This window comes from Rattus norvegicus, chromosome 1 (genome assembly GCF_036323735.1).
Source record: "Rattus norvegicus strain BN/NHsdMcwi chromosome 1, GRCr8, whole genome shotgun sequence".
NCBI classification, from domain to species: domain Eukaryota; kingdom Metazoa; phylum Chordata; class Mammalia; order Rodentia; family Muridae; genus Rattus; species Rattus norvegicus.
Genome location: NC_086019.1, coordinates 167,578,863 through 167,596,817, shown reverse-complemented (window position 1 = coordinate 167,596,817; position 17,955 = coordinate 167,578,863). Strand labels below are relative to the sequence as shown.

The following is a 17,955-nucleotide window of genomic DNA, read 5'->3' as shown; positions in this document are numbered from 1 at the left end:
TACACTGTGAGCGCTGTGTGTCTCATCACATGGCTCCAGGTAAGTCTAGGAGCTAAGGTTCTGTACCATGGTGGGAAAATAGAAGACGAAAAGCAGACTAGTAGCTTACCAATTTCCCTCTGTTCAGTATCCATCTCATTTATAACTTTATTCCTATTCACTAATAAACTAATTCATTCTATAAAATGTCTAAATATACCATGGAGTTTAACATGGTACGTTTTCCACAATCCCTCTGTTTTGAGGAATTTAGAGAATTTAGAAAATCTCATAAATAATAGAAGTGTAATACTCAAACCTATTATGAATTTTTCTCATACCATGTGAATGTGTTTGTTCTTCTTTGAACTTGATTAGCCATTAATTATTGAAAGTTTTCAGAGGATTGGCAGGATGTGTAAAATAAATGATTGGGTTTAGGAAACACCAAATTTTTAAAAGATGAATTTGAATGCAACTCTAGAGAGGATTTTAATAGAGACTATGTGAGATGCCAGTAGTTGAGCTATAGACCTGAAAGATGTTCCAGAAAAAACAAAAACAACTGTAGCCTTCTTTTGAGAGGACTGAGACTCCTTCTACTCCAATGTATTGTCTGCATCTAGTATAAATTCAGGTGAGATCACATAATATCCTTATCCTATTAATTGCTCTTGGAAATCCATAATGATGCATAAAAATACAAACAGATAATAAGCAAAGGTATTGGGGGAGCAGTGTTTTTGGAGCAGAGAAAAGCCACCAAGCAATTTTGTCTTAACTAATTCAAAATGATTAAATAATGATAAATTTAGAACTTGCTGGCTAATTTTTTAACCCATTGGGAAAGTAAGACAAAATTAAGAGGAGCTGAGATAACAAAAAGAGGGTGGTATACTACTAACATACTTATACTATGTTTTGCTAATGAATTAATTTCTCTTATATTTAATGCATCCAGTCTTAGCATGGAGTAGAAGTGGAAGCAGCAATATTGTTACATGTTTCTTCTAAGCTCACCATGATCAAGTTCAATGGCTCAGTCTTCATGCCTTCTGTACTAACATTAGTGGGGATCCCTGGCCTGGAGTCAGTGCAGTGCTGGATTGGGATTCCATTCTGTGTCATGTACATCATTGCTATGATTGGGAACTCTCTAATTTTAGTTATAATCAAAAGCGAAAAGAGCCTCCACATACCCATGTATATTTTCTTGGCCATTTTGGCAGTCACAGACATTGCCCTTAGCACTTGCATTCTTCCCAAAATGTTGGGCATCTTTTGGTTTCACATGCCACAAATTTTCTTTGATGCTTGCCTGCTGCAGATGGAACTCATCCACTCATTCCAGGCCACAGAGTCAGGCATTCTCCTGGCCATGGCTCTGGATCGCTATGTGGCCATCTGCAACCCCCTGAGACATGCTACTATCTTCTCTCCACAACTCACAACTTGCCTTGGAGCTGGTGCATTACTCAGGGCTTTCATTCTTGTATCCCCGTCCATAATACTTATCAAATGTCGCCTTAAATACTACAGAACTACCAATATCTCCCACTCTTACTGTGAACACATGGCTATTGTGAAATTGGCAGCTCAAGATATCAGAATCAACAAGATATGTGGCCTCCTTGTTGCCTTTGCTATCTTGGGGTTTGACATAGTCTTCATTACCTTCTCCTATGTGCGAATCTTCATCACCGTCTTCCAGCTGCCCCAGAAGGAGGCTCGATTGAAAGCTTTCAATACCTGCATTGCTCACATCTGTGTCTTCCTACAGTTCTACCTTCTGGCCTTCTTCTCTTTCTTCACACACAGGTTTGGGGCTCACATACCCTCCTATGTGCATATCCTCCTGTCAGATCTTTACCTGTTAGTCCCACCTTTTCTGAATCCCATTGTTTATGGTGTTAAAACTAAACAAATCCGTGACCAAGCCTTGAAAATGCTTTTCTCCAAGAAATATTAGTTACTCCCTTTGTTGAAAAGTTGTGTGATTTCTAATGAACAACTTTAATTACTTAAACTATTTATCTTCCTCAAGTAAGAATATATACTGTAGCATGTGAATTCCAGATATTGAATTTATAGAGGTCTGTATTAAATATTACACAATCTTTTAAAATAATATACAGTGAGATAATTTACTAACTTTGTGATTGAAATTTATTATGTGTCTTGTATTTTGAGACAATAATATAATTGCATCATTTTCCCCTTCATTTTCTCATTTTGAGCCCCCTTATATACTAACCCTTCTTGTTCACTTTCACATTCATAGCCTCTTTTCAAGTTTGAGTCTGTCAATTTAAATTCTCCTATTCTGGGAACATGTTGACTCTCTAACGGTAAACTGTGGTCACTGCACTTGCTTCGTGCAAACCACAAAGACAATGTTTTACTCTTGAGTTTCCAATCCCCCAAGCACCTGCAGTTTGTGCTTTGCTCCATTTCCTAATGGTGTGGCCAACCTGTAGTGAGATCGGTTTAGGCTCCTGTATCTTTTTATGTACTTTATGTGAATGTTTATCAATGCTAAGATAAGGCACAACCAATGTCGCATGCACACTTATTCATTTATATCCCTTAACTGTAAAAGATACCATAATACTTGTATAGGAATAATGAGAAAAAAGATATTGAATTAGAGTATCCTTAAAAACACTCCCATAAAAACAAAACCAAAATAGACTTATGTAAGGAATACTCTTAGAACCAGAAACATTAGTAAATTTTAATGAAATTTTAGTTTTAATATATTTCAGTGAAGTTTAGAGAAGAAAGAACAATTAAATGTAGAGGCTGTACTTAAGAATTGCCTAATGATAGCATCTGATGACTGTGTGCTACCTGTTCTTCTGTTTGAGAAGCATAGGGTTGCTCAGACACTGTTTAGAACACGTGAAATTTGTTTCTTGGCATTAGTCAGAGGTATTTCACTGAGAAGTATCAAATCAAATGATAATTAAACACTGAAATCATTAATATAGAGATGATTTACTTCATTATTTTTAAGGTAAAAGAAAAATGCAGACTCAAAAAAAATAGAAAACCAGGGTGGAGAGGAAGGCCAACACAGATAAAATATATACAATAAGCCAGCTGGAAGGCTGCTGCTTCACCATCCAATAAAATAAAATAATTGGAGGATAAGGGAACAACTGGGAACAAGCAGTGGGTTGAAGAGAAAGAATATGATCAAAATATACTGTATAAATTTCTCAAAAATAAATAAAATATTATTAAAATCACTGTATTTAATAATAGAATACCCTTTAAATAAAAGTAGTAAGAGTATATTCAAGATTAAGAGAGTAAACTGCTAAGATGTGGGGAAAGGGTAGTGAGAAGAAAATGTGCAGGTTATTGAAAACTAAGGACATATGAGAAAAGACTTATGGAAAAACGCTTAATGACTAAGCTAACATTAGCTGGACTTTGACTATTTTGTGGGTTCTTTTTTCCCTTCTCCACTCCTTTTACACCCTTTGTCCCCCTAACACTAGGAGAAAAGAAAGGATAGAAAGGCAAGAGTGAAGTCATTAAACAACTAACTAGGGGCAGTGAGTTCCTTGGTGCAAGTTTTACCTTCACCACCAGGGTATCTAATTTCTTCTTGTTTCTTTTTTGAGCATGAGTACTCAACAAACTGTGACCAAGATCAAACAACATCAACCAGCCAACAACCCACAACCCACCCTATCTCCTGGAGCCTTAGAATTTATCTACCCTCTGAAAAGTCCCCAGAATTCCGAACATCACACAATGGCAGAAACTACCACAGCCCTGCTAGAACATGAGGCAAATCTTTGAAGCAGTCCCATATCCCATACCTGGAATTAAAATGAAAACATAATCTTACAATATTTTTGTGTTTTTAAAAAAAATCCTAAGTTCCAAAAATGTCACTACATTTTCTCCTTCTGTTTTAAGCCATTAATTGTGTTGTATGTAGTGAGAAATTATAAACAGAGATCTTTTTTCATGAAATAAGTGCTTTTTGAATCAGTGGCCAAGGTTTTCAGACTTCTCCTGTTCAATTCTAATCTTTTTCTGCTTTGATGGTAAACACAGGTTTTCACGTCATTTGGAAATATAAACAAATCCTTTTCTCCAATATAAAACTTTTGTTGGCTTCCATTCTGATTAATTTCTACAGTTTTTTCTATAACCTAGTGTTTCTCTCTTGCCTAATGTTGAGGTTTTTAGGTCTGCATATTACTCCTTTGCTGAAATGACTCATAATTTTTGCTGAGATGTCTGAGTCAGCCCACCAGGGCTGTTTCCCAACAGTAAGAAGTTACCTCGAATTATCTCTTTTGGACTTATACTCATTGGTCCAATGATGATGCTTGCCACATTTCCTGTACACACTGGGAAGCTTAGGCCTTCTGCCTGGTTTACATTTAGAAAAATCGTTGTACTTTGAGATGCCTTGTGGTTTTTTGTTTGTTTCTTTGTTTTGGTTTTGGTTTTTGGTTTGTTTTAGTTTTGGAACAAAAATTCTAACTATGCAAATGTCTGAACACAATTTCAAAAGTAACATGGAATTGAAGTTTACTGCACCAAAACCTAAATGTTGTAGTACCTACCTGCTGACAAAATATGTCCATTGGTTCAGTAGTTACATAACTATGCTAGTGTATATAGTGGTTTATGATTGAATCTGAGACCTCTCCATGGGAGAGAATTTTATGTTGGTACTTTAATCAGAGCCCATGACTGGAGAAGGCATAGGTCCATAGAACCTGCTGTTATATTGTTATGTGGTCATTGAGTCAAGGTGTCTTCTAAATATTTGCATTTCGACTCACAGACCTAGGTTATTCTGTCTTAGCCAGAGCTTTGTAAGGCCAGGGGCAGCAGTTGGTTGACAGATGAACATTTGGGAAAAGTGATGAGAATGGGAGACTAAAGAGATATCAACCTAAACCAGACAACGGTATCATCTCCACAACATCCATGCATCAAGGCTCAGGGTAGAACAGGGCAGAGGGTGAAGAAGGAATATAAACAGCTGCAGAATGGTCAGGTGTCCTATGAAAAGTTTCCATCTAGACACGACTATATCCTTACACTCAAGAACTCACAATGACCATTGTTTCTCATAAAAGACCTGGCAAAAACGTATTCAGCCAAAATTCTTGCATTATAAAGCAGATGATCTCCAGCTCTCAGTTTGATGGGGGTTGGGGAGCAATCATTCTTCTTGAGGATTTGGCCACTGATAGGTTTCTCATGAGCCACTGGTGTCGCCCCCACACCCAAACCCATACCCATACACTATAGACATTACCTGGACTTAGTTGGTTATCAAAAGGGGGAGCATGAATTTGAGAGTCGAACTTTTCAGAAGAAAATGGTGAATAGGGAAGTTGGAGGAAGTGAGTTTGAAGAAGTTCATTGTATATGTTCCCGAAGTTCTCAAAATAAGAAAAATTTAAAACAAAAACATATTCTCCATTCCTGAGGTCCAACATGAATCTAGCACAATTGACTATGTGTCATTCTCCAATCACAAGGTCTCCGCAGACCACCAGAGACCACCAGGAGTCTAACTCATATGCAAAAGCAAAGTCTTTATTCAAGCTTAAGTTTGGACTCTGCAACTTCTCCGGCACAGTTGGTGTGGATGGTGCTGACCTGGTAACAGCACTGCAGCTTCCATTTTTCATGGTGGCAGGCTGAGGGACTTTCCAACTTAGCAGATACACGATTGATTGACATTTCCTTGGTGCACTTCTACTGGTTAGTAATGATTTCAGCTTGGTATGAACAATGGTTGTTCGCTTAATCAATTTACTTTAGACATTAGGTATTTTCTCCGTAAGAACTGATTGATTATTGTTAGGAGTGGAGTGCGTATCTGACCAAGGGAAATGTGATTGTTACCAGGGTGACATGGCTCCTGGAAAAATTTGGTGTTTTTCCAGTAGCTAAGTTCATTCAGGGGGCAAGTTGATCATAAAGTGGAGTCTGAAAGCAAAATGGAGTTTGTAAAGTTAAACTGGGCTCTTTGCTATGAGCAGGGCATTTGGATCTGTCTTCGCATTGTTTCTTTCTCATTGCCTACATTATTGATTTCCATGGCATGATGTACCTTCAGACATCATGTTTAAATTTTCTTCAATAAAGAATAAATGCAAAATATTAAGCACACAGATATTAAACATTGTAGATGGGGAAGTCGTCTGAATTCCATATTTTGGATAAATAAATCTTCAAATAAATAATTAATGAATTGAAGAATTTCTCTTTATCTTTCTGTCTCTCTCTTACACACACACACACAGACACACACACACAGAGAGAGAGAGAGAGAGAGAGAGAGAGAGAGAGAGAGAGAGAGAGAGAGAGAGATGAGACAATATTATTCAATAGAAAGGTACAGACTTTAATTAAACAAAGAATTTTTGAATGCTGAAAAATACCCAAACATGTTATAAAAATAAGATTTCTTGGTGCTAGAGGAATGGATCAGATATTAAGAATTTTCTGCACAAACATGAAGACTTGAAATTGTTCTAAAGCATCCATTTACATGCTCAGTTGGCACAATGTTCTGTCTGCAGTTTTAGCCTTGAAAGAAAGGTATGCAGAATTCCCAATTCAAGTTAGAGAGCAAAAGTAGACATATCACTGAGTTCATGGTTTGATTTAGAAGGAAGGCTTTAATACGAACAAAGTAGAAGAATAATAGATGATGAGGACTGAAATCAATTTCACACTTTGACATGCAATGCACATATGTGTATACACATCCAGAAAATTTTTCACACAAGAAAATGGATACACATATATGTAAAGCACATACATTAGTAATAGAAAAATAAGAAAATAAAATTTAGTACCTATGAACTATATTAATTATACTTATATATATACATAAATATAATATGTATAAATATATAATTATGGGCTGGAAAGATGGCTCAGCGGTTAAGAGCACCCGACTACTCTTACAGAGGTCCTGAGTTCAGTTCCCAGCAACCACATGGTGGCTCACAACCATCTGTAAAGAGATCCGATGTCCTCTTCTGGTGTATCTGAAGACAGCTACAGTGTACTTATATATAATAAATGAATAAATCTTTAAAAAAAGTTTAAATATATAATTATATATCATTATATTATAATAATAATGAACTATAAAAATAACATGTTGATGTCATTAAAAATACATCATAGAAAGATGCATAGAAATCAATAACTTATAAATTAGATTAATTATTCATTGCAGAATCATATATACCATTATTTGACATACACATACTATCAATGAATACTCAATTAGAAATCAACACCTTAAAAGAAATTGCCAATATAGAACTTCCTATATAAATACTTAAAAGTTAATGAACAAGTAGTACAGAAGATATTGTTGAATAAGACAGCAAAACCAATAGAAACTAAAACCCACCATTAATCATGGGTGAATTTAATTCAAAGTAGTAGGTATAAAAATGTAACACGTACATAAATCAACTTAGACTAAATTCAGTTAATAATATAATAAACTGGAAGGCAAAACTTTCATCTGAATGTATCAGCAAAAGTATATAGCATGTATCTTTGTCTTTATGAAATTATGAATTCATTATGCTCTGCATATGAAGGATGACAAAAATAAAATTAAAATGAATATAAGATTAAGAACTGTGTGTTGTAAATGAATTTTGACAGTAGAAGTCTGTTGGCAGCCCAGCCATTTATGGGTATATTTAATTAAGGACAATTAAGGAGTAGTAGTTTAACAAATATTTTTTCTGTATGAGATAGATTGGACAAAGATGAACTAGTAAACAGACCAGACAGTTCAGAGAAAATTACACTGAGTTAGTCCTCTTACCTTACTTATGTTTAGGAAGTTGCAGTTCAGTCTGTGACTCAAAAGATAAGTAATACAGTCACTGTTGTATGTACATAAATTTTTATTTCAGATATGGAATTCATAAACAGGAGAGGTTATTAAACCAAGTTATTATAAAAGAAATAATCATTAGTGAGTAGCTAACAAATGAAAATATTACTGACTACTCACAGTCACACAACTCTGCACTTAATATCATGGTGTCACATTTCCTCCAATGGTAAGCTTCACTGAAATATTTAATAAAATTCTTTCTTGTGCTTTTTAAAAACTGGTCTATGGTGTTCATTATCAGATTAAATGAAATAACTTCATTTAAATGAAAAATATGTATATTTATATATACACATGTATATATATTCTACTTTTAGGTAAGTATAAAATAATAATTCCCTATTCCCTTTTCAAACATTCTTTTTTTTTTTTTTATTAACTTGAGTATTTCTTATATACATTTCAAGTGTTATTCCCTTTCCCGGTATCCGGGCAAACATCCCCCTCCCCCCTCCCCTTCCTTATGGGTGTTCCACTCCCAACCCTCCCCCCATTGCCGCCCTCCCCCCACCAGTCTAGTTCACTGGGGGTTCAGTCTTAGCAGGACCCAGGGCTTCCCCTTCCACTGGTGCTCTTACTAGGATATGCATTGCTACCTATGAGGTCAGAGTTCAGGGTCAGTCCATGTATAGTCTTTGGGTAGGGGCTTAGTCCCTGGAAGCTCTGGTTGCTTGGCATTGTTGTACATATGGAGTCTCGAGCCCCTTCAAGCTCTTCCAGTTCTTTCTCTGATTCCTTCAACGGGGGTCCTATTCTCAGTTCAGTGGTTTGCTGCTGGCATTCGCCTCTGTATTTGCTGTATTCTGGCTGTGTCTCTCAGGAGCGATCTACATCAGGCTCCTGTCGGTCTGCACTTCTTTGCTTCATCCATCTTGTCTAATTGGGTGGCTATATATGTATGGGCCACATGTGGGGCAGACTCTGAATGGGTGTTCCTTCAGTCTCTGTTTTAATCTTTGCCTCTCTCTTCCCTGCCAAGGGTATTCTTGTTCCCCTTTTAAAGAAGGAGTGAAGCATTCACATTTTGATCATCCGTCTTGAGTTTGATTTGCTCTAGGCATCTAGGGTAATTCAAGCATTTGGGCTAATAGCCACTTATCAATGAGTGCATACCATGTATGTCTTTCTGTGATTGGGTTAGCTCACTCAGGATGATGTTTTCCAGTTCCAACCATTTGCCTACGAATTTCATAAAGTCGTTGTTTTTGATAGCTGAGTAATATTCCATTGTGTAGATGTACCACATTTTCTGTATCCATTCCTCTGTTGAAGGGCATCTGGGTTCTTTACAGCTTCTGGCTATTATAAATAAGGCTGCGATGAACATAGTGGAGCACGTGTCTTTTTTATATGTTGGGGCATCTTTTGGGTATATGCCCAAGAGAGGTATAGCTGGATCCTCAGGCAGTTCAATGTCCAATTTTCTGAGGAACCTCCAGACTGATTTCCAGAATGGTTGTACCAGTCTGCAATCCCAACAACAATGGAGGAGTGTTCCTCTTTCTCCACATCCTCGCCAGCATCTGTTGTCCCCTGAGTTTTTGATCTTAGCCATTCTCACTGGTGTGAGGTGAAATCTCAGGGTTGTTTTGATTTGCATTTCCCTTATGACTAAAGATGTTGAACATTTCTTTAGGTGTTTCTCAGCCATTCGGCATTCCTCAGCTGTGAATTCTTTGTTTAGCTCTGAACCCCATTTTTTAATAGGGTTATTTGTTTCCCTGCGGTCTAACTTCTTGAGTTCTTTGTATATTTTGGATATAAGGCCTCTATCTGTTGTAGGATTGGTAAAGATCTTTTCCCAATCTGTTGGTTGCCGTTTTGTCCTAACCACAGTGTCCTTTGCCTTACAGAAGCTTTGTAGTTTTATGAGATCCCATTTGTCGATTCTTGATCTTAGAGCGTAAGCCATTGGTGTTTTGTTTAGGAAATTTTTTCCAGTGCCCATGTGTTCCAGATGCTTCCCTAGTTTTTCTTCTATTAGTTTGAGTGTGTCTGGTTTGATGTGGAGGTCCTTGATCCACTTGGACTTAAGCTTTGTACAGGGTGATAAGCATGGATCGATCTACATTCTTCTACATGTTGACCTCCAGTTGAACCAGCACCATTTGCTGAAAATGCTATCTTTTTTCCATTTGATGGTTTTGGCTCCTTTGTCAAAAATCAAGTGACCATAGGTGTGTGGGTTCATTTCTGGGTCTTCAATTCTATTCCATTGGTCTATCTGTCTGTCTCTGTACCAATACCATGCAGTTTTTATCACTATTGCTCTGTAATACTGCTTGAGTTCAGGGACAGTGATTCTCCCTGAGGTCCTTTTATTGTTGAGGATAGTTTTAGCTATCCTGGGTTTTTTGTTATTCCAGATGAATTTGCAAATTGTTCTGTCTAACTCTTTGAAGAATTGGATTGGTATTTTGATGGGGATTGCATTGAATCTGTAGATCGCTTTTGGTAAAATGGCCATTTTTACTATATTAATCCTGCCAATCCATGAGCATGGGAGATCTTTCCATCTTCTGAGGTCTTCTTCAATTTCCTTCTTCAGTGTCTTGTAGTTCTTATTGTACAGATCTTTTACTTGCTTGGTTAAAGTCACACCGAGGTACTTTATATTATTTGGGTCTATTATGAAGGGTGTCGTTTCCCTAATTTCTTTCTCGGCTTGTTTCTCTTTTGTGTAGAGGAAGGCTACTAATTTATTTGAGTTAATTTTATACCCAGCCACTTTGCTGAAGTTGTTTATCAGCTTTAGTAGTTCTCTGGTGGAACTTTTGGGATCACTTAAATACACTATCATATCATCTGCAAACAGTGATATTTTGACTTCTTCTTTTCCGATCTGTATCCCCTTGACCTCCTTTTGTTGTCTGATTGCTCTGGCTAGAACTTCAAGAACTATATTGAATAAGTAGGGAGAGAGTGGGCAGCCTTGTCTAGTCCCTGATTTTAGTGGGATTGCTTCGAGTTTCTCTCCATTTAGTTTAATGTTAGCAACTGGTTTGCTGTATATGGCTTTTACTATGTTCAGGTATGGGCCTTGAATTCCTATTCTCTCCAGGACTTTTATCATGAAGGGGTGTTGAATTTTGTCAAATGCTTTCTCAGCGTCTAATGAAATGATCATGTGGTTTTGTTCTTTCAGTTTGTTTATATAATGGATCACGTTGATGGTTTTCCGTATATTAAACCATCCCTGCATGCCTGGGATGAAGCCTACTTGGTCATGGTGGATGATTGTTTTGATGTGCTCATGGATTCGGTTTGCCAGAATTTTGTTGAGTATTTTTGCATCGATATTCATAAGGGAAATTGGTCTGAAGTTCTCTTTCTTTGTTGTGTCTTTGTGTGGTTTAGGTATAAGAGTAATTGTGGCTTCGTAGAAGGAATTCAGTAGGGCTCCATCTGTTTCAATTTTGTGGAATAGTTTGGATAATATTGGTATGAGGTCTTCTATGAAGGTTTGGTAGAATTCTGCACTAAACCCGTCTGGACCTGGGCTCTTTTTGGTTGGGAGACCTTTAATGACTGCTTCTATTTCCTTAGGAGTTATGGGGTTGTTTAACTGGTTTATCTGTTCCTGATTTAACTTCGATACCTGGTATCTGTCTAGGAAATTATCCATTTCCTGAAGATTTTCAAGTTTTGTTGAATATAGGTTTTTATAGTAAGATCTGATGATTTTTTGAATTTCCTCTGAATCTGTTGTTATGTCTCCCTTTTCATTTCTGATTTTGTTAATTTGGACACACTCTCTGTGTCCTCTCGTTAGTCTGGCTAAGGGTTTATCTATCTTGTTGATTTTCTCAAAGAACCAACTTTTGGTTCTGTTGATTCTTTCTATGGTCCTTTTTCTTTCTACTTGGTTGATTTCCGCTCTGAGTTTGATTATTTCCTGCCTTCTACTCCTCCTGGGTGTATTTGCTTCTTTTTGTTCTAGAGCTTTTAGGTGTGCTGTGAAGCTGCTGACATATGCTCTTTCCTGTTTCTTTCTGCAGGCACTCAGCGCTATGAGTTTTCCTCTTAGCACAGCTTTCATTGTGTCCCATAAGTTTGGGTATGTTGTACCTTCCTTTTCATTAAATTCTAAAAAGTTTTTAATTTCTTTCTTTATTTCTTCCTTGACCAGGTTATCATTGAGTAGAGCATTGTTCAATTTCCAAGTATATGTGGGCATTCTTCCTTGATTGTTATTGAAGACCAGTTTTAGGCCGTGGTGGTCCAATAGCACGCATGGGATTATTTCTATCTTTCTGTACCTGTTGAGGCCCGTTTTTTGACCAATTATATGGTCAATTTTGGAGAAAGTACCATGAGGAGCTGAGAAGAAGGTATATCCTTTGCTTTAGGATAGAATGTTCTATAAATATCCGTTAAGTCCATTTGGCTCATGACTTCTCTTAGGCTGTCTACATCTCTGTTCAATTTCTGTTTCCATGATCTGTCCATTGATGAGAGTGGGGTGTTGAAATCTCCTACTATTATTGTGTGAGGTGCAGTGTGTGTTTTGAGCTTTAGTAAGGTTTCTTTTATGTATGTAGGTGCCCTTGTATTTGGGGCATAGATATTTAGGATTGAGAGTTCATCTAGGTGGATTTTTCCTTTGATGAATATGAAGTGTCCTTCCTTATCTTTTTTGATGACTTTTAATTGAAAATTGATTTTATTTGATATTAGAATGGCTACTCCAGCTTGCTTCTTCTGACCATTTGCTTGGAAAATTGTTTTCCAGCCTTTCACTCTGAGGTAATGTCTGTCTTTGTCTCTGAGGTTTGTTTCCTGTAGGCAGCAGAATGCAGGGTCCTCGTTGCATATCCAGTTTGTTAATCTATGTCTTTTTATTGGGGAGTTGAGGCCATTGATGTTGAGAGATATTAAGGAACAGTGATTATTGCTTCCCGTTATATTCATATTTGGATGTGAGGTTATGTTTGTGTGCTTTCATTCTCTTTGTTTTGTTGCCAAGACGATTAGTTTCTTGCTTCTTCTAGGGTATAGCTTGCCTCCTTATGTTGGGCTTTACCATTTATTATCCTTTGTAGTGCTGGATTTGTAGAAAGATATTGTGTAAATTTGGTTTTGTCATGGAATATCTTGGTTTCTCCATCTATGTTAATTGAGAGTTTTGCAGGATACAGTAACCTGGGCTGGCATTTGTGTTCTCTTAGGGTCTGTATGACATCAGTCCAGGATCTTCTGGCCTTCATAGTTTCTGGCGAGAAGTCTGGTGTGATTCTGATAGGTCTGCCTTTATATGTTACTTGACCTTTTTCCCTTACTGCTTTTAATATTCTTTCTTTATTTTGTGCGTTAGTGCTACTTATTCCTGTTGTATTTATTTTCTTCTGTATTAAGCTCTCTTCCAACTCTTTTTAAGTGCCTCCATCTTCCTATTTCTTTTTCACAGCACATGTATTCTATTATTCCTGTTTCTAAAGTACCATTCCACTCATGCCCCCTTACAGTTTCCCAGTTTTTAAAGTTATTCCAGGATATAGACTCACATAATGATTGAGAACGAGGACCCACAAGCAAGAGAGAACATGCAGCATTATGGGAGGGTGTCTGAGTTACCTCATTCATTATATTTTCTGGTTTCACTGATTTACATACAGATGTCATGATTTTATTTTTCCTTACAGATAAGTAGAACTACATTGTATACATATATCACACTCATTATCCAGTCATCAGTTAGAGACCATTTATATTGTTGCCATTTTCTCGCTGTCATCTATAGAGCATCAATAAACATAAACCACACAGATGTGTGTGGTGTAGGAGGTCACGTCCTTTAGGCACCTGCCAAAGAGTGATATAGCTTGTTCACATAAAAGATCTACTCGAAGCATTTTGGAAAATCTTTACACAGGTTCCGGTAATGGTTCCACCAGTATACAATCATGCCAGCAGCAAGCAGGGATTCCTTTTCACAGCATCATCACCACCATTTGTTGGTATTTATTTACTTGAGGATAATTATTCTGACTGAGGTAAAATGGTATCTCAAACTAGTTTTAATTTGCATTTTCATAATTGCTAAGAATGCTGAATACCTTGAAAGATACTATTCACTTGTATTTCTTCTTTTGAGAATTCTCAGTTTAAATTCATAGGCAATTTTAAATAGGTTTCTTGTTTTCTTGATGCTTTCCTTTTTGAGTTCTTTACATATTTGTAGATGTTACTCACTCATCAGACGAAAAGCTGGATAAGACACTCTTCCACTCTGTGAGTTTCCTCTTCATTCAATTGACCATTTGCTTTCTTTTTTTGTACAGAAGCTTTTGAGCTTAATGAGGTAATTTTCAGCTGTTGCCCTTCATTCCTGAATAGAAGGAATCATTTTAAGACAGTTCTTTTCTATACCTGTATCTTATGTGATGCTTTCTATGGTTTCTTCTAGTAGTTACCATATTTGTTCCTCATTGAGGTCTTTGGTTCATTTGAACTTGACTTTTTCCCCACAAGTACCAACAATTTTATTTTTCCTAGTCTTCTTAGACAATCTAAGACCAAAATTCCCAATGCAAGAAAAAGATTATCTCATAGCCATAAGTTACATATTCTCCAAAAACAATCACCGCATTGACATATTCTTCAAGAACAGATTAAAATCATTACACAAAATGATATTACAACAGGATGATTGATTATGTCTTCTTCTTTTTAAACATTCGTAACTAAACATTTTCCATTTATCTTTCTCTCCATAAGTTCATTTTAATGCCAAAGCAATAACTCTTTTGTCAATGATTAACAATGTTTAAGCAGCTCAAGTCTGTAGTAGAATGTTGTTGCCTAGGTTTATCTGACAACAATTTGTATGTACTAAGAAATATCATCATCTATCTTGTGTTTTATTTTTGAAATCTTGTTAAGGTAAACTGGCTAAAGACCTATTCTCTCTTCTTATACTCATAATAGAATTATTTATGCTTTATTCATAACTCTTGTCTTTTCATGGTGCACACAGAAATGTGTGACCACATCCTGAGACCACAAGATCAAGCAACTCAGAACCAATATAAAATGAATCTTTTCTTTGATCATTAACTTGTCCTAAACCTATTTTTTCTCTTCCAAGTACAATTACAGCTTGAAACACATAAAACCTCACTGTACTCCAGTCCTAACTTATGCATCCCTCAGTATTCAACAATGGAGAGGGTATATTCTACTCAGTTCCAACATTGTTATATTTTCTGACAAAAAACTATCTCCTTAAACTTTCTATCTACTACTCTAAATTCCTAAAACTATTTAAATCAAAGCATGAATTCTATAAAATCATGTTCAGTACCATAATCCTAGCTAACTTCTTTGGTTGAAGAGGCCATGGAATCTAAAAAGAACCTACTGTTTGTCTCTTTCACATGCCAGCATAATTTCTTGCTGAGTGATAAATACTTATCATACCTACAGAGAAGTGTAGCTCTCATCCTTCATGAAAAATGTTTCTTTTTGCAACAGGTAGAGACCATTACAGAAAACCACACTGGTCAAACTCTAGAGAAATAACTTTAGGTCACCCATCCCTAGTCAATACCTCTACAATACAACCCCTACCCTTAAGGCCTGGAGAATATCATAGACAAGGGTATAGAAATCTTAAAAGAGGAGAGACACATCATTTACTGTGAGATTATGACATTTATATATGAAAGGAAAATTACATCCATGAAATCTCATTAGTATGGTTGTCTAAAGAAGACCCAAACAGTGACAACATCAGTTGACCTGAAAATACTGATGAAGATATCACTATCTACCACACTTGACTCCTGTAAGAGGGAGAATCAGTCTTTCTCAGGGACAAGGTCCTTAATTGATTGTCTAATACCGCATTGTTAACCGTACAACACATACATGCAAGAAATACTAGCTGGACTCTTCAGGTTGTATTTACACACAAATACACAGACATATACATATGAGTCATGAATTTGAGAGGTTGTGGAGGAGACTACAGAAAGCTTGGAAAAAGTAGAGGGAAGGGTGGAGATTATGTAAATACAGTATTTATATAAGTTTCAAAAGTTATATGTAATAGTGAACAATTTACTATATATTATGATTTTTATTATATAAGAGAATATAATAAGTAAATCTATTTTATATAAAATATATACAATCGAGTTTATGGCATAGGGCTGTATAGTAGTTAAATGTAAGTGCGATTCTATTTTTTAAATTTATTTAAATTTTTTTTACTTAATTCACTTTACATTTTGTTTACTGACCCCCCTCCTGATCACTCCCTCCCACAATCCTTCTCCCATACCCCCCTTCCCCTATCCTCTGAGTGGGTGGGACCCTCCTACAGTAAGTGCTATTCTTGCTAAAGCTGCAAGTTTGGTTCCAGCCCACTTTGGGTGGCATACAACCAATTGTATCTCTAATTCCAGGTGATCCAACACCAACACCTGGCCTAGGAGGTCTCTGTACTCTGTCAGTGTCCAACCTCCACACATGATCAGAGTTTTCAACTGGAAGCAGGGATATCTGGAAGGTGCATAATAAATATATGCAGACTAGTTTTTGGGTACAAACTGACAGGCAATTTCAAGACTTAAAGTTGCTCTCTCTTCTCTCTTCTAGTCTCTCTCTCTCTCTCTCTCTCTCTCTCTCTATATATATATATATATATATATATATATATATATATCTTTCTCTCCTTCCAGTTTGAGGCTGCACACACTCTACATTCTCTTGCACACTCTCAAATTCTAGCTAAAAATTTTCTTAATTCTCTATCAGCTGTGTTGGCACCAATTAGTAGGAGTTCATGAAAGTGTTTTTATTTGCGTTTCTATGTGATTATTTTGGGGTAAGAAGTCTATTTGATTTTGCCATCTTGGGACCCTGTCTTCTCACTAACCTTAATCGCTAGAGTTCTTTTGTTTCTAACTTCCAAAGGCACAGCAGAGTTAGATAAAGAAAATAACTTGATCTAGACTCGTTTTTAGGCAACTAATTGCCTAAGTACTCAGCAATGTTCTTTCCTACTTTCTATTTTACTTTTTAAAATTTTACTTTATTTTAATTTTACAGTCCAGTCTTTGCCCTCCTCCCGGTCTGCCCTCCAATAGTTCCTCAGCCCATTCCCCTCCCCTCTGTCTCCAAGAGGATGTTCTTCTCACAACACTTACCCAAGTCTCTGCACTCCTTGGGGTCACTAGCCTCTCAAGGGTCAAGAACCCCTTCTCCTCCCACTGAGGCCAAACTAGGCAGTCCTTTGCTGGTCCAGGCAGGGGCTTCAGATCAGCTAGTGTATTCTGCCTGATCGGTAGCTCAGAGTCTGATAGATCTCAGGGGTTTGGGTTCATTGAGATTGCTGGCCTTAATATGGGGTCTCCCTCTTCTTCAGCTTCTCCCAGCCTTTCTTAATTCAACTACAGGGGTCTCTGACTTCAGCCCAATAGTTGGGTGTAAGTATCTACATATGTCAGCTGTTTGTGGGGCCTCTAAGAGGAGAGACATGCTAGCTCCTGTCTGTAAGCCCATTATAGCCTCAGTAATAATGTCAGGCCTTGGAGCATCCCCTTGAGATAGATCCCAAGTTGGGGGTGTCACTGGACTACCTTTCCCTCAATCTCTTCTCTCTATTTTTGTCCCTGCAGTTCTTTCAGACAAGAACAATTCTGGGTCAGAGTTTTTGACTGTGGGATGGCAACCCCATCTCTCCACTTGAAGCCCTGTCTTTCTACTGGAGGTAGACTCTAGTGGAGTTCCCTTTCCTCATTGCTGGAAATTTCATGTAAAGTCCCTCCTTTTGGGTCCTGAGAGTATCTCACCTCCCAGGTCTCTGATACTTTCTTATGGGTCCTCCCACCTCTCACCACCCCCAAGATTGTATATTTGCATTCATTCTGGTGACCCTCAGGGCTTCTCTCCTGTCTCTTCTCCCATGCCTGATCATGTTCCTCTTTTCTCTCCCCCTCCCCTTTCCCACCCAGGTCCCCCCTCCCTCTGCCTCCAGTGATTGTTTTCGTCTCCCTCCCAAGTGGGATTTAAGCACCTTCCCTTAGGCCCTTCTTGTTAACCTTCTT

At 37.2% G+C, this 17,955-nt stretch overlaps 1 protein-coding gene across 1 annotated transcript; it reads left to right on the top strand.

Moving 5' to 3' along the window:
• Positions 1 to 1,000: 1,000 nt before the first annotated feature.
• Or52a5 (olfactory receptor family 52 subfamily A member 5) lies at positions 1,001 to 1,948 on the top strand. Its single transcript, NM_001001026.1, has one exon. The coding sequence runs from the start codon at positions 1,001 to 1,003 to the stop codon at positions 1,946 to 1,948; it is 948 nt and encodes a 315-aa protein (NP_001001026.1).
• Positions 1,949 to 17,955: the final 16,007 nt, after the last annotated feature.